The 25,093-nt window shown below is 37.5% G+C and overlaps 1 protein-coding gene across 1 annotated transcript in view; it reads right to left on the bottom strand.

Moving 5' to 3' along the window:
• Window positions 1-25,093, bottom strand: part of LOC129512935 (ectonucleotide pyrophosphatase/phosphodiesterase family member 3) — an 84,748-nt gene that overhangs the window by 8,665 nt on the left and 50,990 nt on the right. Inside the window, exons 12-20 of the mRNA XM_055330530.1 lie at window positions 23,487-23,595; window positions 21,399-21,527; window positions 20,288-20,319; window positions 18,784-18,911; window positions 12,463-12,529; window positions 10,356-10,443; window positions 8,579-8,757; window positions 6,719-6,770; window positions 5,496-5,650 (exon numbers count right to left, since the gene is read on the bottom strand). Coding sequence (XP_055186505.1) covers window positions 5,496-5,650; window positions 6,719-6,770; window positions 8,579-8,757; window positions 10,356-10,443; window positions 12,463-12,529; window positions 18,784-18,911; window positions 20,288-20,319; window positions 21,399-21,527; window positions 23,487-23,595 — 939 coding nt within the window. The remainder of the gene's footprint in view (window positions 1-5,495; window positions 5,651-6,718; window positions 6,771-8,578; window positions 8,758-10,355; window positions 10,444-12,462; window positions 12,530-18,783; window positions 18,912-20,287; window positions 20,320-21,398; window positions 21,528-23,486; window positions 23,596-25,093) is intronic.

Raw genomic sequence — 25,093 nt, forward strand, 5'->3', positions numbered from 1 at the left:
AAGCAATGGAAATGAGTGTCTTCAATGTTTTCTTCTGTGGTTCCCTTCTGGTTAGGGACAGTGGGAGGGCAAATCAAATACATCCAGGAAAGGAATATTTGCAGAATAAAATCCTAAATTAAGAGCAAATGAATAATGAGAGCTCCTGCTAAAAAACAAAAATTATTTTCAGGATCTAATTTTTAGGTGGTAATGACATATGGTGTACTTACAAGTAAATATTGAAAGTAAAATAAAAATAATTCCTTTTAAAAATACACATACGAGGGATGCCTGGGTGGTTTGAGCATCTGCCTTCAACTCAGGATGTGATCCCAGGAACTGGGATCAAGTCCACATCGGGCTTCTGCACGGAGCCTACTTCTCCCTCTGCCTGTGTCTCTGCCTCTCTCTCTCATTCTGTGTGACTATCATAAATAAATAAATAAATATATATATATATATTAAAAATTTTAAAAAAATACACATACAAACTGTTGGGGAATCTGAGAACATGTAATTCAAAGAAGCCTCAGTTTTCTTAACTTACTTATTTGGGGACTTAAACAATTGTAGCTATATAGCAGGGAAGATGGCGGAAGAGTAGGGTCCCCAAATCACCTGTCCCCACCAAGTTACCTAGATAACCTTCAAATCATCCTGAAAATCTACGAATTCGGCCTGAGATCTAAAGAGAGAACAGCTGAAACGCTACAGTGAGAAGAGTTCGTGCTTCTATCAAGGTAGAAAGACGGGAAAAAGAAATAAAGAAACAAAAGGCCTCCAAGGGGGAGGGGCCCCGCGAGGACCCGGGCTGAGGCCGAGTCGAGTGTCCCTAGGACAGGAGAGCCCCGTCCCGGAGAAGCAGGAGCTGCACCAATCTTCCCGGGCGGACAAAGGGCCAGAATATGTATTTGAACAAATCCTAGCTGAAAACTTTCCCAATCTGGGAAGGGAAAAGGGATTCAGATCCAGGAAATAGATCCCCCCCCTAAAATCAATAAAAACCGTTCAACACCTCGACATTTAATAGTGAAGCTTGCAAATTACAAAGATAAAGAGAAGATCCTTAAAGCAGCAAGAGACAAAAAGTCCCTGACTTTTATGGGGCGGAGTATTAGGGTAACAGCAGACCTCTCCACAGAGACCTGGCAGGCCAGAAAGGACTGGCAGGATATATTCAGGGTCCTAAATGAAAGAACATGCAGCCAGGAATACTCTACCCAGTAAGGCTCTCATTCAAAACGGAAGGAGAGATAAAGAGCTTCCAAGACAGGCAGGAACTGAAAGAATATGTGACCTCCAAACCAGCTCTGCAAGAAATTTTAAGGGGGACTCTTAAAATTCCCCTGTAAGAAGAAGTTCAGTGGAACAATCCACAAAAACAAGGACTGAATAGATATCATGATGACACTAAACTCATATCTGTCAATAGTAACTCTGGACGTGAAAGGGCTTAATGACCCCATCAAAAGGCGCAGGGTTTCAGACTGGATAAAAAAGCAGGACCCATCTATTTGCTGTCTACAAGACACTCATTTTAGACAGAAGGACACCTACAGCCTGAAAATAAAAGGTTGGAGATCCATTTACCATTCAAATGGTTCTCAAAAGAAAGCAGGGGTAGCCATCCTTATATCAGATAAACTAAAATTTACCCTGAAGACTGTAGTGAGAGATGGAGAGGGACACTATATCATACTTAAAGGATCCATCCAACAAGAGGACTTAACAATCCTCAATATATATGCCCCGAATGTGGGAGCTGCAAAATATATCAATCAATTAATAACCAAAGTGAAGACATACTTTGATAATAATAGACTTATACTTGGTGACTTCAATTTAGCGCTTTCTACCCTCCATAGGTCTTCTAAGCACAACATCTCCAAAGAAACAAGAGCTTTAAATGATACACTGGACCAGATGGATTTCACAGATATCTACAGAACTTTACATCCAAACTCAACTGAATACACATTCTTCTAAAGTGCACATGGAACTTTCTCCAGAATAGACCACATACTGGGTCACAAATCGGGTCTGAACCAATACCAAAAGATTGGGATCGTCCCCTGCATATTCTCAGACCATAATGCCTTGAAATTAGAACTCAATCACAAGAAGAAGTTTGGAAGGACCTCAAACACGTGGAGGTTAAGGACCATGCTGCTAAAAGACAAAAGGGTCAACCAGGAAATTAAGGAAGAATTAAAAAGATTCATGGAAACTAATGAAAATGAAGATACAACTGTTCAAAATCTTTGGGATGCAGCAAAAGGAGTCCTGAGGGGGAAATGCATCGCAATACAAGCATCCATTCAAAAACTGGAAAGAACTCAAATACAAAAGCTAACCTTACACATAAAGGAACTAGAGAAAAAACAGCAGATAAATCCTACACCCAGCAGAAGAGAGTTAATTAAAATTCGAGCAGAACTCAACGAAATTGAGACCAGAAGAACTGTGGAACAGATCAACAGAACCAGGAGTTGGTTCTTTGAACGAATTAATAAGATAGATAAACCATTAGCCAACCTTATTAAAAAGAAGAGAGAGAACACTCAAATTAATAAAATCATGAATGAGAAAGGAGAGATCACTACCAACACCAAGGAAATACAAACGATTTTAAAAACGTATTATGAACAGCTCTACGCCAATAAATTAGGCAATCTAGAAGAAATGGATGCATTCCTGGAAAGCCACAAACTACCAAAACTGGAGCAGGAAGAAATAGAAAACCTGAACAGGCCAATAACCAGGGAGGAAATTGAAGAAGTCATCAAAAACCTCCCAAGACACAAGAGTCCAGGGCCAGATGGCTTCCCAGGGGAATTCTATCAAACGTTTAAAGAAGAAATCATACCTATTCCACTAAAGCTGTTTGGAAAGATAGAAAGAGATGGAGTACTTCCAAATTCGTTCTATGAGGCCAGCATCACCTAAATTCCAAAACCAGACAAAGACCCCACCAAAAAGGAGAATTACAGACCAATATCCCTGATGAACATGGATGCAAAAATTCTCAACAAGATATTAGCCAATAGGATCCAACAACACATTAAGAAAATTATTCACCAGGATCCCTGGGTGGCGCAGCAGTTTGGCACCTGCCTTTGGCCCAGGGCGCGATCCTGGAGACCCAGGATCGAATCCCACGTCAGGCTCCCGGTGCATGGAGCCTGCTTCTCCCTCTGCCTGTGTCTCTGCCTCTCTCTCTCTCTCTGTATGACTATCGTAAATAAATTTTAAAAAAAGAAAATTATTCACCATGACCAAGTAGGATTTATCCCCAGGACACAAGGCTGGTTCAACACTCATAAAACAATCAATGTGATTCATCATATCAGCAAGAGAAAAACCAAGAACCATATGATCCTCTCATTAGATGCAGAGAAAGCATTTGACAAAATACAGCATCCATTCCTGATCAAAACTCTTCAGAGTGTAGGGATAGAGGGAACTTTCCTCAACATCTTAAAAGCCATCTACAAAAAGCCCACAGCAAATATCATTCTCAGTGGAAAAGCACTGGGAGCCTTTTCCCTAAGATCAGGAACAAGACAGGGATGTCCACTCTCACCACTGCTATTCAACATAGTATTGGAAGTCCTAACCTCAGCAATCAGACAAAAAAAAGACATTAAAGGCATTCAAATTGGCAAAGAAGTCAAACTCTCCCTCTTCGCCGATGACATGATACTCTACGTAGAATACCCGAAAGCCTCCACCCCAAGATTGCAGAACTCATACAGCAATTTGGTAGCATGGCAGGATACAAAATCAATGCCCAGAAATCAATGGCATTCCTATACACTAACAATGAGACTGAAGAAAGAGAAATTAAGGAGTCCATCCCATTTACAATAGCACTCAAAAGCATAAGGTACTTAGGAATAAACCTAACCAAAGAGGTAAAGGATCTATACCCTAAACACTATAGAACACTTCTGAAAGAAATTGAGGAAGAGAGAAAGAGATGGAAAAATATTCCATGCTCATGGATTGGCAGAATTAATATTGTGAAAATGTCAATGTTACCCAGGGCAATGTACACGTTTAATGCAATCCCTATCAAAATACCATGGACTTTCTTCAGAGAGTTAGAACAAATTATTTTCAGATTTGTGTGGAATCAGAAAAGACCCCGAATAGCCAGGGGAATATTAAAAAAAGAAAACCATAGCTGGGGGTATCTCTCCCCTAAGCAAGAATAGTAATAGGTTGAGGTTTGTCATCAGTCTTGGACCTAAGATATCACAGTTTTCTTTACAAAAACAGCTTCTTGATTATTTATTTACCCTTCCAGTTGAAAGTACTGCTTTGTCCTTCAGTCCTTAAAAATAATGGCTGGATTAATGTAGCCAACACATTCATTCAGGAAACATTTACTGGGCAGCTGTATTGTGTGAGGATACATCAATCAGAACCATCCATGCCCTGAAGGGGTGTTTTGACTGATTTTTGGCAGACTTTAATTTTTGCTTTCCTTTACTTTTCCCTGGTTGCTAATGAGGTTCAATTGCTTGGCTCATACTCATTGCCCATTTATTAACTAAGACATTTGTAGTTTTCTCGTTTATTGGAAATTTATTAGCTATTCTGGATCTTAATTACCATTCTGGATATTCACCTCTTGTTTCTCACATACAACACAAATATATTGTCTCATCCATAACTTTCTTTTTGTCACACATTAACATTAATATAGCCAAATTAACCAATTCCCTCTGTATTTGTTGTTGTTGTTGTTGTGTCCTAAGGAAATCATCTCTATCCCAAGGTCATAAGGATACACGCAAAGGAAAACATGGATTTGCTGTTCAAATTTAGGTCTATAAATCCACCAGCAATTTAATTTTGTATATGGTGTCAGCCAGAGATCTGACATTTTCTTCCTTTTGGTAGTCAAATGTCCCTGGGTCACTTATTGAAAGAGAGATTGCTAGACAGTGAAAAAAGAAAAGAATATCAATAATTGCATTCTCAACCTCAGCCTCGAGAGATTTATGATATAGCACATCTATATATGTAAGTCTAGCCTGACCTATTGGAGAAGTAGATTCTAAAGGGAAGGATTACTGCTTATTCACATTATGTTCTTTGTGCCTACCATAATACACAGCAGAGAGTAAAGTATGTGGTAAACAACCAAATAAGTGTAAAGCCCTTTATAATCTATTCGGCATCACCTTTTAGGTGCACCCACTGTGTACTTAGGATATACAAAACAGATAGTGTGCCTCTGTGTTTTCTGACGCCGCTCTTCAAAAGCTTCTTTTCTAATTGCCTTACAACTGGCCCATACACATCTTTTAATTTCTCCGGGCAGAACACAACGTGTTCCCCTTTTGCACCCACATAGCACCCACAAATTCTTTTGAGAAATAACTGGGACACTGTGAACTCCCTTTGGGATCTCTACTGGAAAATTAAAATTCAGTTCTTAGAATATTAGGGAACCACAGATTTTTTTTTCCAGTCTTCATGGATCAAGGGACACAGGTACTTACTGGTTTGGGTACTGTATATGAACTCCACAAGGGCATCTTGATAGCTTTTCCAAATCCACTGACATACTCCCTGTGATATAGAAGACAGTGTTCCTTGTTCTTCTGCATAACCCTGGGCCTCCCAAATGGTAAATTTAGTTTCTCTGTTGCTGTTACTAGAGTAAAAATAACATAAAATGAAAATGCTTGTAAAATTAGCAAATGCTTCCATACATGAAAGCGTCATTATTCTCTGGTGGTTTATAGTGCACCAGTTTCTCTGATAAATATTTTACATACTTAACTTCTTAATCCTTACAACTCTGAGGCTAAGTGTTACTGTTCCATTCTGTATATTACAAAATTAGGGCTTAGAAAAGTAATTTGGCCAAGCAGCTAACTGCTCACAGGACATATTTGAAGAGATGAAACCTCAAAACCAAAGGACATACTTTGTAACAAAGATGATCCACCTTAATAATTATCATAGGAAAGATATTGCCATTTTATAAATAAGTATGTCCTAATATAATTATTTATATGCCTGTTATTATATTTTAAAAATCCATCAGTTATTGATGGTTTAAAAACCTACAAGGTATTCATGTCATGCCTACAGACTATAAAATGATTATAAACAAAGATATTTACTGAACTCTTCTGTGCCAGGCACCATTCTAAGTACACACCTATATTAACTCATTTAATTTTCACAAAAGCTCTATAGAGAAGGTACTCCCATTTTATAAATGATCCAACAGGCCTAGTGAGTTTAACACAAGAACATTTAAAAGATTATAGGTAATAAGAATGTTGTTATGGGCCAGGCACTGTTCTAGATTCTTTCCATGGATTAACTCTTTCAGTCTTTACAATGACATGAGGTGGGTACCATGATTATAGATAAGGAGACTGAGGCACAGAAAGGTTAAGTGATTTGGCCCAGTCACACAGCCAAGAAGCTGGAGGGGTAGGCAGTTTGGGCCATTCACATGTAACAAAAAGAACAGCCACAACCATTTGAAGGAAATTTGTTATGTTCCTGGAACCACTGCAAGTGCCCCAGGCTTACAACTGTTGTTATTAGATATGGTTTTGTGGAGGTTTTTTCTTGCTGTATATCAGCAATACAATCTTTATGTTCAAAAGCCTCTGGGAGCTTATTATAAAGAATCCCCAAAAGATAATATTGTGTTTTGTTAGGCCTACACACCAAAGGCTTAACATATTTTCTATTGACTTACTTTGGTCTTGAGGGAGATTTAGCATTTGATTCACGTGTTCTAGAGAAGTACTCTGCAAAACAACGTGGGAAAGAGAAAGTAAGTCAAAGTGATAACACGTGTAAAAGGCCATCAGGATTATTTCTGCAGTCACACCCAAATGTTGTGCTACCCAACAAAGAAGCCAAACTAACTTGAGTATATTTTTTTAAGATTTATTTATGGTAGAGAGAGAGAGAGAGAGAGAGAGAGGCAGAGACACAGGACGAGGGAGAAGCAGGCTCCATACCAGGAGCCCAACACGGGACTCGATCCCGGGACTCCAGGATCGCGCCCTGGGCCAAAGGCAGGCGCTAAACCACTGAGCCACCCAGAGATCCCCCTAACTTGAGTTTAAATTCCCATTCTGCCATGCTCAGAAATACAGACATACTACTACTGCTTGGGATGCTTTGTGTGGGAGTCTGCAAAGATACAAGATAACGGGGCAAAGCATTTTGACCACAGCTAGAATCAACTACTAAATTGGCAGGACAACATCCCTGGGCTTCACAAGCTAGTATGAGTACAACTCACTGAGGCTCTTATTAAAATGCAGATTTCAATTAGTAAACCTGAGCCCAGTGGGCCCTGAGATTCTGGACCTCTGATCAGCTTGCAAGTGAAGCAGATGCTGATCCTGTGACCACATTTTGAATAGCAAAGGGCATTCTTTACAGAGAAGAATTTGGACATTTGTAGTCAGGTAGACCAAATTTCTGTGACTTTGGGCAGTTTACCTAGCCTCTCTGACCCTTCTTTGCTCCTAAAACAGAGATAAAACATCCACATTGTAATGTTTTATTATGATAAGATGATTATTTTCAAAGGCAGTTTCATCGAGGTAAGCTATAGATAAGGAATCCACACCCCTACCCTGATCTTGGCTGTGGATTTGATTTTTATTGGAAATCTTGACTGGACTTTTGTCCATTCAAGACTCTTGGTCAGCATTTATTTATAAATACTTATTGATCTATGTGGTGTAATGTTACCATGAGGATTAGAGAAAATCATGTCTTTGCTGACTCCTGGCTACGAGGAATAATTCTTACCTGAGACAGCAGATACTTAGAGTTCCACAACATTTTAAATTTGGCATCAAATGCACCTTGACATTGGTTTTAACTTGATGGACTCTTAATAACTGGGCTCCAACTCCATTCCAAAATCCCAGCCCACATCCTTGTGTTGCAGTTCTCATGGATAGGGTTGGTCCTTAAATTTGGAGCTTCTGTTCTGACTCCTTGTCTTTGGGGGGTGGGGGTGAGGGCTCCTACCACTGGAATCTCACCTTACTGAGTCTCCTGGGATCTGAAGTCAAGACCCTGAACTCAGCCAAGTGCCTGAACCACTAAAAAGACCTGTATGCGGTCTTGCAGCTGAAAGAGGTTTATGTTGATGAAAGAAATCCAAGAGACTGGGTGATGGGCACTGAGGGGGGCACTTGGTGGGATGAGCACTGGGTGTTATGCTATATGTTGGTAAACTGAACTCCAATAAAAAAAATTAAAAAGTAATAATAATAAAAGTGTGTCAGAGAAAAAGCAAAAGAAATCCAAGAGAGCTCCAAGATTCTACTGTTTTGAAGGCTTGACACTTAGCTCACAAGGGAACTAATAATTTCCAGATAGTGCTTTCCAGTTTACAAAGCATATTCACACACTCAATCTTACAATGCATCTCTCATTTCCAGACAAGTTTTGGAAAAACCACATACATTTACTTAGTAAATACCTAAGCTAGAACACAAACCTGGTGGTCAACTACTCTGGTTATAAGCCCGGTTATAGATTTACTTGCCCCTTTACATTCTTATGGATATGTTAAGTTATTACTTACATTTTGTAGCTCAGGGCATGAACAATCTAGAGCATCTGTGGGCAATGGAACAGTAAAGCCACAAACAGAAAACTTTGACACTTCCTCTGCATGGGATGGCTCGTAAAAAGGTACCTTCAGAAGATGGTTTAAACTACCGTGGGTGCCATTGTTTGGTGCTGGTTGAATGTGTAGAAGATCTGTTTTTAAAATAAGTTCAAAGTAGTTTTAAATTAAAAGGCAACAGCATTTATATATAAGATGGAAGAAAACAAAACTGCCTTTAATAAATTCTCCTGTAACATCGTCTTGTACTATATCTGCCGTTCAAGTTAGTGACTCTTCCCCCTGGTTTTGTTTTTTGGTGGTTTTGGGGGGAGTGTTTTTTTTTTAGAGAGGGGTGGCCTGGGGATGGGGCAGAAGGAGAGGGAGAAGGAGAATCCCCAAGCAGAATCCCCACTGAGCAGAGAGCCTGATGTAGGGTTCAATCCCACTACCCCAAGACCATGACCTGAGCTGAAACCAAGGGTCAAACTCTTAACTGCCACCCAGGTGCCACTGCCCTCTCCAACACAGTTTCTATCACCCCCTCTTTCTAGAGAGTGCCAGCATTTGTTATAGAAGCTACAGGCATTTCCAGGAACTGTTTCTGCTCCTCCAGAGAAAAGTATCATCGCTTAAATGATCACTTTGCTCCTTAAGCATATCCTGGTTCTCTAGCATACAAAGCTATACTTTTATCAAAAACAATTTTGAAGAACTTAAATAATTTACAATCTTAGTTGTGATATATTCACTTGGTTTATATGAGACTTCTCTAAGGACAAATATCTTTAAAATATTAAACTCGTAAATTTTGTGTAATATTTAGATAGCTTTTTCTGTTTTTTTTCTACAACACAATATATAAATAGTTTACAAACACAGTTCTTTAAGTGGCTCCTGCTGAATACCACCAAATAGATCTCACTTAGAACTGAAATCCTATCTAGTTTCTTCTAAGCCTCCCCATAAAGGGCCAGCATCCCTGACCACAAACTCAGCTTGGTAACCAAGAGTTGTTAAGACTACAACACATTGTTTTCAAATGGATGCTTTTTGGTTTCTAAGCCATATTCAATCACCACAGGCCTTTGGCAAGATTAGGAATGACAACTATGAGTGTATTTATGTCAGAACTCCTAAAGCGCAAGGCGTAATTGCAACTTATCCATTTGCCTTGCCTAGATAAATGATTTATTAGTACAATGGTCTGAAGTAAGCATGTAGGTGGAAGGGTAGAGGAGATCCCTGAGGACTCCAATTCTTTAAGGTGGTTTTGGTGTTTTTTTTTTTTAAACACTGGGTATAATCCCAAGCATCTGCCCATAATAGGACTTTCTATCATCCTTTTATGCCAGAAGCTTTTTCTCTGTAATTACAAAATAAATAAATAGATAGATAGATAGATAGATAAAACATTTGAGCTTATAGGGTTGTTTTTTATCCTGCTTTGAAAAGTTAGAAATGTAATTTTATTTGTCTAAGTTTTATGAAATTTTCAAATACTAAGTAACTGATTGAAAAGCTGGTCTCCTGACATCTAATGTTTATCATTATCAGGAAACAAAGAATTCACTCTTACAGTTCAATCATTCTGAATGAGGACTCATTCCCATCTTTTCTACTTTCTTAGTACAGAGCATCCACTTCGGGGATTCAGTTTACTACCAATTTCAAAATACATATTTCTAAAACCATAGCCACATTTTTTTACCATATCCACATTTTGATGTTAAATATATATAGATGTACTCACCACATATAAGGTTATAGACTTCAATATTTTCAAATGGTTCAATTTCAGCTTTCTCTTTAAAACTGGATCCATGTGCCAAGAAGATAGCCTAGGTGGTAAAAGTCCTACTGTTATTAGATACCATCTCAACTCAAAAACAGATGTTGGAAGAGACACAATTTTCCTTCTGTCATAGCTCTCCAGTTATGTCTGAGGCTATTGTAAAGATTTATTTTCAGATTTGAAAGTGATTTTTATATCATTTGCACCTATGATTGGGATCTCAACAGTACAATCAAATATCATCTGTGTTGTGTTTACTTTCTCTAAATGTACCTGCTTCCACAGCACCTCTTATGTCTACAGATGAGGAGAAACAAACAACGGAAGACAAGCAATGTAAGCATAGTTCTTCTATAGCTAGACAGTATAAATTATAAATTCATCATATAACATTAGATGCCCTTTTCATAGTCATTTCATATCATCATTCAAATATGTTAACACGTGGCCAAAAACTGTTGATGTTTCTAAACACTAAGTTTTCTCACAACTTATATTAACCAACTGATTTCTCAAATATATCTCCCCTTTACTTTTAGGGTGAAGAAACCTAAATATTTTTATTTACATTGAATTAACTCATGTTTAACTTAATTATATTATTCATAACACATTTAATACTTCCAGGTTGTAAAGAACAAGAAGTGTCAAACATAAATAATTATTTTTGCAGTAACAGGGCCATATATATTTATTTTCCAAATTATTTTGCAGTAACAGGGCTATATAATTTTTCTAGCAAAAACCTAAGGCGTAAGTTTTCCTGATAGTGATTAGCTTAATTATCAAATAATTACTCTATATAATAGAGAAGCACTCTGTCTCCAGAGACTTTCCAAATTTTTACAAGGATATATAGCTCAGCATGACAATGTTGAAATGCACTATATTCAAAAAGAGCCCCACACATTTTCTCTATTTGGGAAGGGGTGTGTGTGTGTGTGTGTGTGTGTGTGTGTGTGTATTAATGGAAATAGATAAGACAACCAGGCTGCAAAAATCATAAAGCTTTACCTATGGGGGAATATCAGCTACATGGACTCTTCCAAATAGTCTCTTCCCTGGGCTTCTATGACATACTATGCTCCTGGTTTTCTTCCTTCCTTACTGGCTATACTTATAGGTGTATTTGCCAGTGATTCTCTTTCTTTCAACCTCTTCAAGTAGAATTGCTTAGAACTCAGTACTTGGTCTTCCTTTCTACTTACACTCAGTTTCTGGGGGTCTTATCTAGTTGCATATCTCTTAAATAATTTACATTCCTAAAACCCAAGTTTTAATCTGTGTAGATGGATTCTCTACATAGGCATAGGTGCCTATATAACATCTCTACTTGCATGTCTAATACATATTTTGAACTTAAGATACCCACTTGAACCCTTGGTCCTTCCTGTTGCATCAGCCAGTCATAGTCTATGAAGGCTCTCTCATCCCCAGCGTATCAGGCAGGTTTGCCCCCTTGGGCCTTTGCACTGGCTCTTTCCTCAGCCCGGGACACTTGTCCCCTGAATATTTGAAAGGTTGATTTTTTTCACCGTCTTTGAGTCTCTGTTCAAACATCCTCTCAATGAATCTTATCTTCTCCACCTTATGTAAAACCGCATACTACCCCCTCTGGTACCCTGAAACACACCCAGTTTCTACCTACTATGCTTTACTTTTAGTTCCCATAGCACTTATCTCCTAACATACCAAATAATGTATTTCCTTATTATGCCAATTGTCTATATTCCTCTGATAGAATGAAAGCTTCATGAGAGCAGAGATCCTTATCTGTTTCATTCAGTGCTGTACACAAGGGTCCTAAAGATTGCCTATCACAAAGTAGGTGCTCTGGAAGCCTGGGTAGCTCAGCAGTTGAGCCTGCCTTTGGCTCGGGGCGTGATCCTAGAGTCCCGGGATTGAGTCCCTCATCAGGCTCCTTGCAGGGAGACTCCTCCTCCTTCTGCCTATGACTCTGCCTCTCTTTCTGTGTCTCTCATGAATGAATAAATAAAATCTTCAAAAAAAAAAAGCAGGTGCTCAATAAATACTTGTTAAAAAAAATAATAAAGCAGTAGGTTACCTCCATGCTCTTAAATTCATTGTTATAACCATGATTGCCTCCTCCACAGAATGAATATGCTTTACTCCTTTAAAGAAATAATATTACATTGCAATCAGTACATCGATATGAGATCTTACAGTATAGTGAGCTTTAATAGATTTTTATGTAGCTTCTCTTTTGTAGAAGTATTTTTTTTTCTGTCAACGGCATAAATATAATTATTTTTCAACCCAAATTAATAACTAGAGGAACAAACAGAATGGTAGGAGAGAAGGAAGGATAATATAGATTCTATAAATATAATTTAAAAGCCATTGACTCTTAGACATTAACAGCACAATAACTGAAGCACGTATTTTTAAAAAAAGAATTTGAATATAACATTTGTCAGCTATACATCAATTAAAAATTAATTAAAAATGTTAAAAGAATTGTCTTCAAGATTACCTGTATCTTTTTGGATATTAGTTAATGTCCGTATGATTAAGAATAGTTTAACTAATACACTACTTTAAGCATTTCAGTACTTTAGAAACAAGTCTTTGAAAGTGGGAAAAAATATTGGTTCCTATTTTACACCAGACATATCTAGGAAAATAGAATAAAATATAAAGAAGATAGAAAGTTAACTATAACGCTTGGTAAGAAAAGGCTAGTACATTCTCATAAATTCAGTTTATTTTTAATTTTGGGGTTGCTGTATTACTTGAATGACTTTTCAAGTGTAATGAGTCTTTTGCCTATCTCCTCTTATTTTAGCATTGTAATTGAGCAATATTAGCAATTTTCTACATAGTTGGTTTTTATACATGAAAACAAAATATCAATAAATAAACCTAGATTTGTTTTTTTAAAGTAAAAACGTCATACTGGTTCAAATTAAGTCTCTACAGAACATGAAGACTCCTAACTCTGGGAAACGAACTAGGGGTGGTGGAAGGGGAGGAGGGGGGGGTAGGGGTGAATGGGTGACGGGCACTGAGGGGGGCACTTGATGGGATGAGCACTGGGTGTTATTCTGCATGTTGGCAAATTGAACACTGATGAAAAATAAATTTATAAAAAAAAATAAGTCTCTAATGGAAAAAGAGTCCCCTGCCCAACAGTTGGCCTTAAGAGATTTGTCTCATTTACTTTCCCACTACCCACCTCCCACTCCTCAGGCAAATACACACACATGCACACACATGTTTTTCTTGTTTTCACATTGTAGGCAGGACCTTAATTTAGTGTCTTAAAAAAATCAACTTTCAAAACATTCATAACTGACTCTCAGCTTAAATAAAAATAAATCACAAAATGAAAAATAAATCACAACACTGAACAGGCTACACTCAACACTACCCAACAGAAGGAAGAAAGGAAAGGCTAAGGACTAGATAGAATGGGGAAAGCAAGAGGAGTCCTATTTAAGGACTCCTATTTAAGGGTTTTAAATTCAGTTACTCAAGTGCCAGTTCATTACCTTGGTTAATTCCAATAAAATTTTTGACGTGAGATAAGAGTTGTTTAAAATATGTACATATTTTTAAAGATTTTATTTATTTATTCCTGAGAGACACAGAGTGAGAGAGGCAGAGACCTAGGCAAAGGGAGAAGCAGGCTCCCTATGGTTAGCCCGATGCAGGACTCAAATCCCGGGAGTCTCGGATCACGCCCTGAGCCAAAGGCAGACGCTCAATGGCTGAGCCACCCAGGTGTCCCTAAAATATTTTAAAATATAAAAAAATTATCTTTATTGGATAGATATTTGCAAGATTATTGGAACTGTTTGGGGATAAGTTTTAAATTCTCTGTGGGAGGCTAGACTATTCATTAATGGAAGAAAAAATGTCTTTAGAACCAAATCATTGGTAAAATTTTCTAAAATGGATCCTTTCTATATTTTCAGAACAAGCCTTTTTAAAAAATATTTTACTTCTAACCCAGCTCAATTAGAAAACTTCAGTCAATACTAAAGTCAATACTCACTCAAAAATTAAAGATGAGAAATAGTGTTTGGAAAACACTATTTTCTATTCTTCTCTAGTGAAAATTCTAGAAATTTGCTCTTCTAACTACTCATGTTTATGCTTTCCAACCATTAATTTGACCCTGGAAATTACATATGGAAAAACAGAAGCTAGCATTTGGAAAAAAGGAGTTGATTTTATCTATCATGATTTAGCTCAACTTCCAAGTACCATGTGAAATCTTCTGGAACTAATTCTCTTTTATCTTCTCAAGTCAAAATCAAGGCCAGTTCCTCTGCCACAGCTGAGTGATGACACAGATGGGAGATGAGCAAGACTTACTTCCTGCCCCTCAGGCAGCTGCCAGAGTCCTAGCCAGTGTAGATCGTTCACATTTTCCCCTGCTCTCCTCTTCTGCCATCATTCTAAGTTGACCGGAACAAAGCTCCTAATTGGTTATCCTAACTCTGAACTTCAGAATCTTCCCAAAAAGGGTAAGTGCACGCGCACGCACACAAACACACACACACACCTACCACTTTTTTTCGTATATTTTTTGTTGGAGTTCGATTTGCTAACATATATAGCACCCAGTGCTCATCCTGTCAAATATCCCTCTCAGTGCCACCCAGTCACCCAGTCACCACAAACCCCCACCCACCTCCCTTTCCACCACCCCTTGTTCGTTTCCCAGAGTTAGGAGTCTCTGATGTTCTGTCACCCTCTCTAATATTTCCCACTCATTTTCTCTCCTTTCCCCTATAATCCTCTTCACTACTTTTATATTCCCCAAATGAATGAGAACATATAATGTTGGTCCATCTCCGATTGACTTGCTTCACTCAGCATAATACCCTCCAGTTCCATCCACGTTGAAGCAAATGGTGGGTATTTGTAGTTTCTAATGGCTGAGTAATATTCCATTGTATACATAAATCACATCTTCTTTATCCATTCATCTTTCGATGGACACCGAGGCTCCTTCCACAGTTTGACTATTGTGGACATTGCTGCTAGAAACATTGGGTACAGGTTTTCTGCCGTTTCACTGCCTCTGTATCTTTGGGGTATATCTCCAACAGTGAAATTGCTGGGTCATAGGGCAGGTCTATTTTTAACTCTTTGAGGAACCTCCACACAGTTTTCCAGAGTGACTGCACCATTTCACATTCCCACCAACAGTGTAAGGGGGTTCCCCTTTCTCCACATCCTCTCCAACATTTATTGTTTCCTGCCTTGTTAATTTTCCCCATTCTCACTGGTGTGAGGTGGTATCTCATTTTGGTGTTGATTTGTATTTCCCTGATGGCAAGTGATGCTTAGCATTTTCTCATGTGCTTGTTGGCCATGTCTATGTCTTCTTTGGCGAAATTTCTGTTCATGTCTTTTGCCCATTTCATGATTGTTGGATTGTTTATTTCTTTACTGTTGAGTTTAATAAGTTCTTTATAGGTCTTGGATACTAGCCCATTATCTGATACGTCATTTGCAAATATCCTCTCCCATTCTGTAGGTTGTCTTTAGTTTTGTTGACTGTTTCTTTTGCTGTGCAGAAGCTTTTTATCTTAATTCCCAATAGTTCGGTTTTGCTTTTATTTCCCTTGCCTTCATAGATCATACCCACCTACTATTATTGAACGTTGTGAACTCTCTGAAATGCAAATCCATACATCCACATATTCACCTCCAGCCACATTGTATCCACCAATGTGAATTTTCTTTACAGTCAAAGTCACACTATGTAGTCATGACAGTAGGATCCTTCAGGAGGAGAGCAGCTTCCTTCACCACTGGAAACTTTCCCTCTGCCTGCAAATCTATTTCTATACTTCCTTATCCCAGGGCAGCTGCTGACTTTAAAAAAGATGCCTCAGTGCTCTGGGACATCTGTCTATTTCAAGACAGAAGCACTTCTGAGATGATACAGCCTGACAGTGCTCAAGGCTTGGTCAGCAGATGGATGTCTTCCAGCAAAGAAAGTGGTCCGTTTCCTCCTGCAGACAGAGCCTCCAGTCAGAGCTCAGTGGCCTGAGCAAGGGTTATGCGTCCACTGCCTCACATCTTCTTGGCTGAGTGCCTCTGGACAATGCACAGACTGCACAATGCTTGGGACAAACCTGCTGTATGTGACAGTACTTAGCCTAACCCATCCTGACTCTTCAAAGTCCAGAGAGGGAACCACACCTACCAGGAAGTCTCATCTGACCTTCTTTGATGTCCATACCTGGGCTGTGTCATCGCTCTTTTTGTTTTCTTGTACCTTGTACTTGATCCTAGTTCAGCATTTGTTACACCTGGTTATAATTGTTGTCTTCCTCCCTGCCTGCACAAAGATCATTAGGGTGGGGACTGTGCCTATCCCCATTTCTTAGAAAAGTGCCTGGGGAGTATTTGTAATGTTCCAATCATAAAATAAAAAGTTATTATTCATGTTCTTTAAGGGGGGCACTCTAACAATATTTCAGCTGTTGTTCAAATAATTGGGTTTCTGCACATTAGCAAAATCTAAACATTTTAAGCAAAATAAGAATGATAATGGTGGTGATAGATTACACTAAATGATGGAATTTGCTATAATTCTGAGAAGGAAATGTAATCTAGTTATCAAATATCGGACATTATAACTAAAGACAGCATACTTTAATGTAGAAACTAGGTAGCCTGACGCTCATGTGTTAAAACAGTCGAGTGAACCCAGGACTTAATCAGTGTGACACCTTGATTGCTCTGGTTAGAGCTGTAGTCAACATTTCCCTTGATGTAAATCAGTTTACTTTAATATCAAGGGAGTAATAAAACGAGGCTCATTTTGTATTACATATGATGAAAATGAAGCCCTGAGACATGAATTTGTTTCAGTTCCCCTAAATTAGGGTGTGGATGTGGGTCTTGAAATCTCAGCCTGCTGTTCTTTTTACATCTCACTGCTAGCTATTAAACATACAAGGCTCATAATTTGAGACTAGATATTAATTAATGTATAATAAATACCCAGATGTATTGTGGCGGCTGGACTCTCCTTCTATAACCCATAAGCCATGTTATAAGATGGATGAGCACTTCCTCATTTTGCACTAGTGGCCTCCTAACTTCTTCAACCTCATACCCTCAACAGTAAATATTTGGGTAATTCACCGACATTTGGACATATAATTTTTCACATATGATGCACTAAATTAGTAAAAACCTTATATACTTAATATTAGTCAAGCTTAGTCTTTTTAATTTTTCTAGAGAATGCTACATGGAGTCACACCGAAAGCCACTGACCTTCCAGAGAATGGTTATGAAACTCCAATCCCAAGAAGAGAGGCCAGTGCCATCTAGAGGCCAGGGGTCAACATGCACACTCTCTGGGTCAGCCGGGTACTGCTTGGGTTTCTGGGTTGTCTCATACAACAGTCTACCAAAGTCCCAGTTCCTCATCCGGCAAGCACTTATATTAGAGCCCAACTACCTCTTTTTTTTGCCTCCTCTTTGTGAAAAATATCTTTCAGACTCTGTATTCCTATTTTCCCCTGTATCTTCCGGCATTACATAGCATACAAACAAGGCCAGAAAACAGTTAGAATCTTGATTCCATTTAAAGCCACTTATGTACAAGGAAAAAAATACCCACTGGAATGAAATATAAAAATAGGAGACATTAGTTAAACTTCCAGAAAGTGTACATGTATTTGTTTGCTGGTTTATCTTCAGTCTTCTTCATTTGACAAGAACCCTGCCTGTATCCCAAATGCCTAGAACAAAGCCCAGCATATACCATAACACCGATATGATTTTGCAAAACCAGTGGATTAATTGGTTATTTTGGAATGAACCAATTCAGAATGGTTTTTATTTTCTCTACACACAATTATCATTTGCAAATGCTCAACAATCAACATGAATTGTAACTAGACAAAAAGAAAGAAATGTTAATACCTAATTGGTTAGCTTGTCCCTAGAGCCATAAAGGTGCTCTTTCATAAAAAGCACAAAGAGGACAAAGATCTCAAAGAGCCATCTAATCAATTACTTACTACCAACCTGGAAGACAACTGATATCGTCTTTACATCCTGTCTACCACTGGAAAAAGACCCCATGGGGGTTAGCAATGGGCTGGTATTGACAGTTTCTGGAATGGTCTATAAACAGTATCCAGCTTCTTCCTCCTGCTCCTCTATATTGTTAGGATTAGGAAGCTAAGATTGGCCCCCTAGTAACAGGGGTTTCAAACACAGAAGTGCTAGGTAGCATATAAAAAGTCAAGGAATTATTAGTATTAGGAAAAATTACAGGATCAGGAAAAATTACAGGATCATAATAGCAGGGTAAAATTAAGGTAATTTATAATGAAAGACGGTTGTTAAAAGTATTAGGAGACAAGTAAATATAGGCACAAACCTCACAGCCAGCCACTGCTGATCAACCAAAAGATGAGCTTTATCAATTCTGACATTTTTGGCAAAGTGTAGTCGTTTTGGCAAATCGGGAGTCAGATAGGGTTTGAAATGCTGATCAGGTTTCCGGCACTAAAAATAAGTAAATTCTTTCTTCGTGTATGTTATAAAATATGCAAGCTAATTCAACAATTTCATCTTCTAAGACAACTAAGCACTTTTTAAAAGAGGGTTTAAGCCTGGCTAATAAAATAAGGATATTAAACTTAGCATCAATGTGGTCAAATTCCCCAGTTATGTTGTTTTTATTGTTGCAACAATATTTAAATTGCAATTAAAAATATGATTTAAATTATGATTTGGTGTTTGACATTCTAAATTTTTATTCCTGTGTACATATCTTCAACCACCATAAACCCCCCTCCTCTTTTGACAGACAGTAGATATGTCTAGATTTTGAGTGGCAATTACAAATCTTGAATTTAAATTATGTATAAAAAGTATATTAACACATTAGTAAATATCAGCAAAATTTTTTAAAATCAGTTTAATTGCACCAAAATCCTTTTACCATGGATTCAATTTACCCTTGAAATAACCTACATATGCTTAATTGTCAAATCAAGTCAAAAGTTCTTGAGACCTAGTACAGGCTCCTTATTTGTGAAAAAATCATGGATCTCTTACAAACTGGAGTGACATGTTATTTCTTTAATAATTACTGTGGTAACTTGATGACATATCTTTAAACTGTGTAAAAATGCAACTCACAGTCATCTAAAAAGAAAGTGAGGAAATGAGAACTAGAGGTACAAAGGGACTTTTTCTCCCTTATGACCTTTCTAAGAAAAAAATACAAATAAGAATCTGGGAAAATTAAATTTTTTCCTACTTCCTCATTCTTATTTTAAGTCTCAATAATCTCCTATGTTAAGGCTGTCACTATTATTTTGTGCTCAATTTGTATAAGAAAAAAAGGCACAATGAAATTGAAAAAAAATGAACTCCACTTTGAAACACCCAGATATCTTTCAGCTACTTATATGAAATTTGCTCTGCTCCTTTACTCACAACCTGGAGCATGGGAACCAATCAAAAGCAGCTGCAATTATACTTAGAGGGTAAAGAGATGATTTTTCCGACCTGTACGAAAAGATCTGAGTTCATGATTCACGTTTTCTTGCATGATATTAAATCATGCAAAACATGTAACAGGTGATGCTGCCTGAAGCTCCTTGGCATGTCCCTTTTGCATGGGACTTCAGCCCACTCTGAAAACCAGAGCCAGTGCCATTTTCCCCCCAAACTAATCTTCTGCAGGTGGCAACTGCAAATGGAAACACCTAAGACAAAAGCAACTAATATGCACCTATGTAAAGTCAACAGAGGGCTGCAAAAATAATTTACAAGTGGCTTGGGCTCAGAATTACAGAATATAAATTTATTTCAACCCAGATTTTAAGGACATTATATTAACTTATATATGTATTAGGAGACTGTATACTTACACTGAGGTTCCTAACAATTTCTTCAGAATTAACTGTTTCAAAAGGAAAATAATAAATCACATTGAAATTGTGGACAACTCAGGTTGAATTTGACATAAAAATGTATTAATGATGATAATCTGGTAAGATTAAATAGGAAATTATTTTTTAATATTTTATTTATTTATTCAGGGAGAGAGAGAGAGAGAGGGAGAGGCAGAGACACAAGGAGGCAGAGGGAGAAACAGGCATCATACAGAGAGCCCGACCTGGGACCCGATCCAGGGTCTACAGGATCACGCCCTGGGCTGCAGGTGGCGCTAAACCGCTGCGCCACCAGGGCTGCCCAGGAAATTATTTTAAGCAAAGAATTATTTTAGAATTTAAGAATATATTTTAACCTATAAGTAGAATACATTCTAACCTAACAATCAATAGAATATATCGAATTTTACTAATATTAACATTTTAATTCAATTAATTGATGTTTTAAAATAACTAGGATTTATTAATGTAAGTAGACTATATTTCATTATGTATTATTTGTTATATATCTAATGATATGGATATAAGCAAAATATATTTTAACCTAAATTATTAAGTAATTTACCAACTGAGTATGTTAATAGTTTATTAATATTAGCATTGTATTTATTAATTAATAATTTAGCAATATTAATGTGATTGCCTAGAATAGATTTTAAGCTAACAATATTCAATATTACCATAGACTTTATAGACTAACTATATTTATTTATTTTTTTAAGATTTTTTTTTAAGAAGGGTTTATTTTTATTTTTTTATTTACTTATGATAGTCACAGAGAGAGAGGCAGAGACACAGGCAGAGGGAGAAGCAGGCTCCATGCACCGGGAGCCCGACGTGGGATTTGATCCCGGGTCTCCAGGATCGCACCCTGGGCCAAAGGCAGGCGCCAAACCGCTGCGCCACCCAGGGATCCCTAGACTAACTATATTTAAACTAGGAAGGGGATTTCTCATTTGCTTCTGTGTAGTTCTCCCAGAAAGTCAGAAGAGGGGACTGGCAATCCCTACATCCTACAGAATCAGGAAGCAGGGTTATTCACTTTTGATTTTACCTTTTTTTTTCATACAGATGTCTTCATACTTACAACTATAAAAGTCATGAGGTATATTACGAGCCCTGATACGAGGGGCAGGCCCTTCATACATGTAGAAGTTTATTCGAGGAAAATAATCGGTCATATATTCCCTCTTGTCACAGTAAGTCTGATCCATTCCTGAATTTTAAAAAAAATAATCCATTAGATAAAGAAGATGTGGTCTATGTATACAATGGAATATTACTCAGCCATTAGAAATGACAAATACCCGCCATTTGCTTCAACGTGGATGGAACTGGAGGGTATTATGCTGAGTGAAATAAGTCAATCAGAGAAGGACAAACATTATATGGTCTCATTCATTTGGGGAATATAAATAATAGTGAAAGGGAATAGAGGGGAAGGAAGAAGAAATGAGTAGGAAATATCAGAAAGGGAGACAGAACATGAGAGACTCCTAACTCTAGGAAATGAACTAGGGGTGGTGAAAGGGGAGGAGGGCGGGGGGTGGGGGTGACTGGGTGGCAGGCACTGAGGGGGGCACTTGATGGGATGAGCACTGGGTGTTATTCTGTATGTTGGCAAATTGAACACCAATAAAAAATAAATCTATTATAAAAAAATAAAAATAAATAAATTTATTATTTAAAATAAATAAATAAATAAATAAATAAATAAATAAATAAATAAATAAAGGCAGAAGCCACCCAGATGCCTCAAATAATAATAATAATAATCCATTGAATATGTATATAGATGATAACAATCAGTTGTCTTGGGTCATGTCAAATCAGAGATATTTTATGTTACAAATCTCAAACCAAGGTTCACTGGCACCCGTACAATTTATCCTATTTCACTCTAAATGGCAGACCTTGAAAATCCTGGCAGTGGTTGAGAGGGGTCACATTTATATGAGAAGAATAAATAAGAATTATAAGCAGATTATTTGTTCAACATAAATCAACTAATTTCAAAGAAGAAAATCCCCTATAGAAAGCTAATTATATCCTAAGTATATTACTTAAATTTATATAAGCAGCATGTGCTTTAAAAAAGATTTGGTAGCTAAACCTTTACTATTTAAAGATTCTTCAGACTACACTTAAATTTTTATTTTCATATTTATTCATATTTATTCATACATTTTATGTTTTATAATTTCTTTTAAACAAAGTAGACGTTAAAATGGTTCTCTTTGGGCAGCTCGGGTGGCTCAGCGGTTTAGCGCCGCCTTTAGCCCAGGGCGTGAACCTGGAGACCTGGGATCACATCAGTCCCACATCAGGCTCCCTGCATGAAGCCTGCTTCTCCCTCTGCCTGTGTCTCTGCCTCTCTCTCTCTCTCTCTCTCTCTCTGTCTGTCTCTAATAAACAAATTTTTTAAAAAAAATTTAATAATAAATTTATTTTTATTGGTGTTCAATTTGCCAACATACAGAATAACACCCAGTGCTCATCACGTCAAGTGCCCCCTCAGTGCCCGTCACCCATTCACACCCATCCCCCGCCCTCCTCCCCTTCGACCACCCCTAGTTCATTTCCCAGAGTTAGGAGTCTTTATGTTCTGTCTTCCTTTCTGATATTTTAATTTTGAAATAATAGGACATGTTAAGAAGACATTTTAGAAATATTTTAAGTAAATTACTCTGTTTCTCGTTTTCTTAATGTCCTAAAATACGAACAAAAGTTCTGCAGACATAGTTCTTTTCCTCCTCTCATCCATGCCTGGTTCCTTCATAGCCTTTGGAGTTTAGCTTGACTAACCTTCCACCCCATCTGGAAGAGGCCCATTTCTGCTTCATGTACCTCCAAACACACCATATCTAGTAAAGTACTTGACATTGCATAGGCACTCAAAAAATATTGATTGAACAACCCCATCATATCCCTGTTAAGTACTATTAATATCCTTTTTACTGAAAAGTAAGAATAGAGATGGATATGCAGAATGAATGTAGAATAAATTGTTTTAGTAATCTATTCATCACAGCCTACCAACAAACCTTGCTCTTTGCTTATTCTAGGTCTTCTGAAAGGTCTGAAGTACAGACTTTAAAATATCACTCCTTTTGCACACTCCTTAAAGTGATAAGATATAATCAATGATAAAATGTGTTTAAGAAGAAAAGTATACCATGGTCAGCCAAAAGGATTATATTGGCACAGTTGTGTAAGTTTCGCTGTTTGAGGCCTTCCATCAACATTCCAAAAACTTTATCTACCAACTGTAAGGCTTGAATTACCTAAGGGAGAAAAACAATGGAGTTAAGATTGTCTTCATAATTTAAATTTTAATTAATTAAATCACTAAGGAAGGCAAAAACAAATACATTTCCTTCTCTAAAATTTCTGGAATTTGAAGTAGGACATCAGAGCCCAGCATCTGTGCTACCACATTTACCAAAAACTTAAACCATATTTTCAAAGGGAGACAAACTCCTGGCCAATAAATATCTGAAAAAAAAAAAAACATTCAACCTCAACACTGTTATTCATCTGCAAAGGCTTTCATGGTAATGCCCAGTGCTAGGCAGGGGTATTCACAGGCACTTCTATAGAAGTCTGCATGGTTACAGACCACATGACAATGCCTAACCAGGAATTTAAAAGGGGCATACCCTATGACCTAACAGCTAACTTCTGAGAATTTGTCCTCATAAACATTTATAGTACAAATGGAGATTTATACCTAAGGCTATTCATGAATTAATAATTTCAATACAAGTAACATCAATATAATTACCTACTGTAGTGAACATTTTAAAAAGTATTTTAAAGAACCATGCCATGGGGAACTGCTCACACTACAATGTCAAACATAAAAGATTAAAACCAACCCATGTATGTACCCATACCTATCTTGTCCTGGTTGCATTTTTTCCAAGATTTTATTTATTCATTCATTTAAGATATATAGAGAGAACACAAAGGGAGAGTGAGGAGGATAAGCAGACTTCTCGCGGAGCGGGAAGCCGGGTACAGGGCTCCTTCCCAAGACCCTGGGATCATGAACTGAGCCAGATACTTAATCAACTCAGCCACCAGGTGGTGCCCTAATTGTCAAATATACTTACCATTTCTCAGTAAACACACATGCACAGAAAACGAAAAGGAAATATATCAAGGTACTATTAACAGTGGTTATCTCTGTAGATAAACCATTAGCCAATCTTATTAAAATTAATTAAAATTAATTAATCATCAATCAATCAATTAATTATTAAAATTAATAAAACCATGAATGAGAAAGGAGAGATCACTACCAACACCAAGGAAATACAAACGATTTTAAAAACATATTATGAGCAGCTATACCAATAAATTAGGCAATCTAGAAGAAATGGACGCATTCCTGGAAAGCCACAAACACCAAAACTGGAACAGGAAGAAATAGAAAACCTGAACAGGCCAATAACCAGGGAGGAAATTGAAGCAGTCATCAAAACCTCCCAAGACACAAAAGTCCAGGGCCAGATGGCTTTCCTGGGAAATTGTATCAAATGTTTAAAGAAGAAACCATACCTATTCTACTAAAGCTGTTCGGAAAGATAGTAAGAGATGGAGTACTTCCAAACTCATTCTATGAGGCCAGCATCACCTTAATTCCAAAACCAGACAAAGACCCCACCAAAAAGGAGAATTACAGACCAATATCCCTGATGAACATGGATGCAAAAATTCTCAACAAGATACTAGCCAATAGGATCCAACAACACATTAAGAAAATTATTCACCGTGACC

The sequence above is a fragment of the Nyctereutes procyonoides genome, unplaced genomic scaffold, assembly GCF_905146905.1.
Source record: "Nyctereutes procyonoides isolate TBG_1078 unplaced genomic scaffold, NYPRO_anot_genome, whole genome shotgun sequence".
Taxonomy (NCBI): Eukaryota; Metazoa; Chordata; class Mammalia; order Carnivora; family Canidae; genus Nyctereutes; species Nyctereutes procyonoides.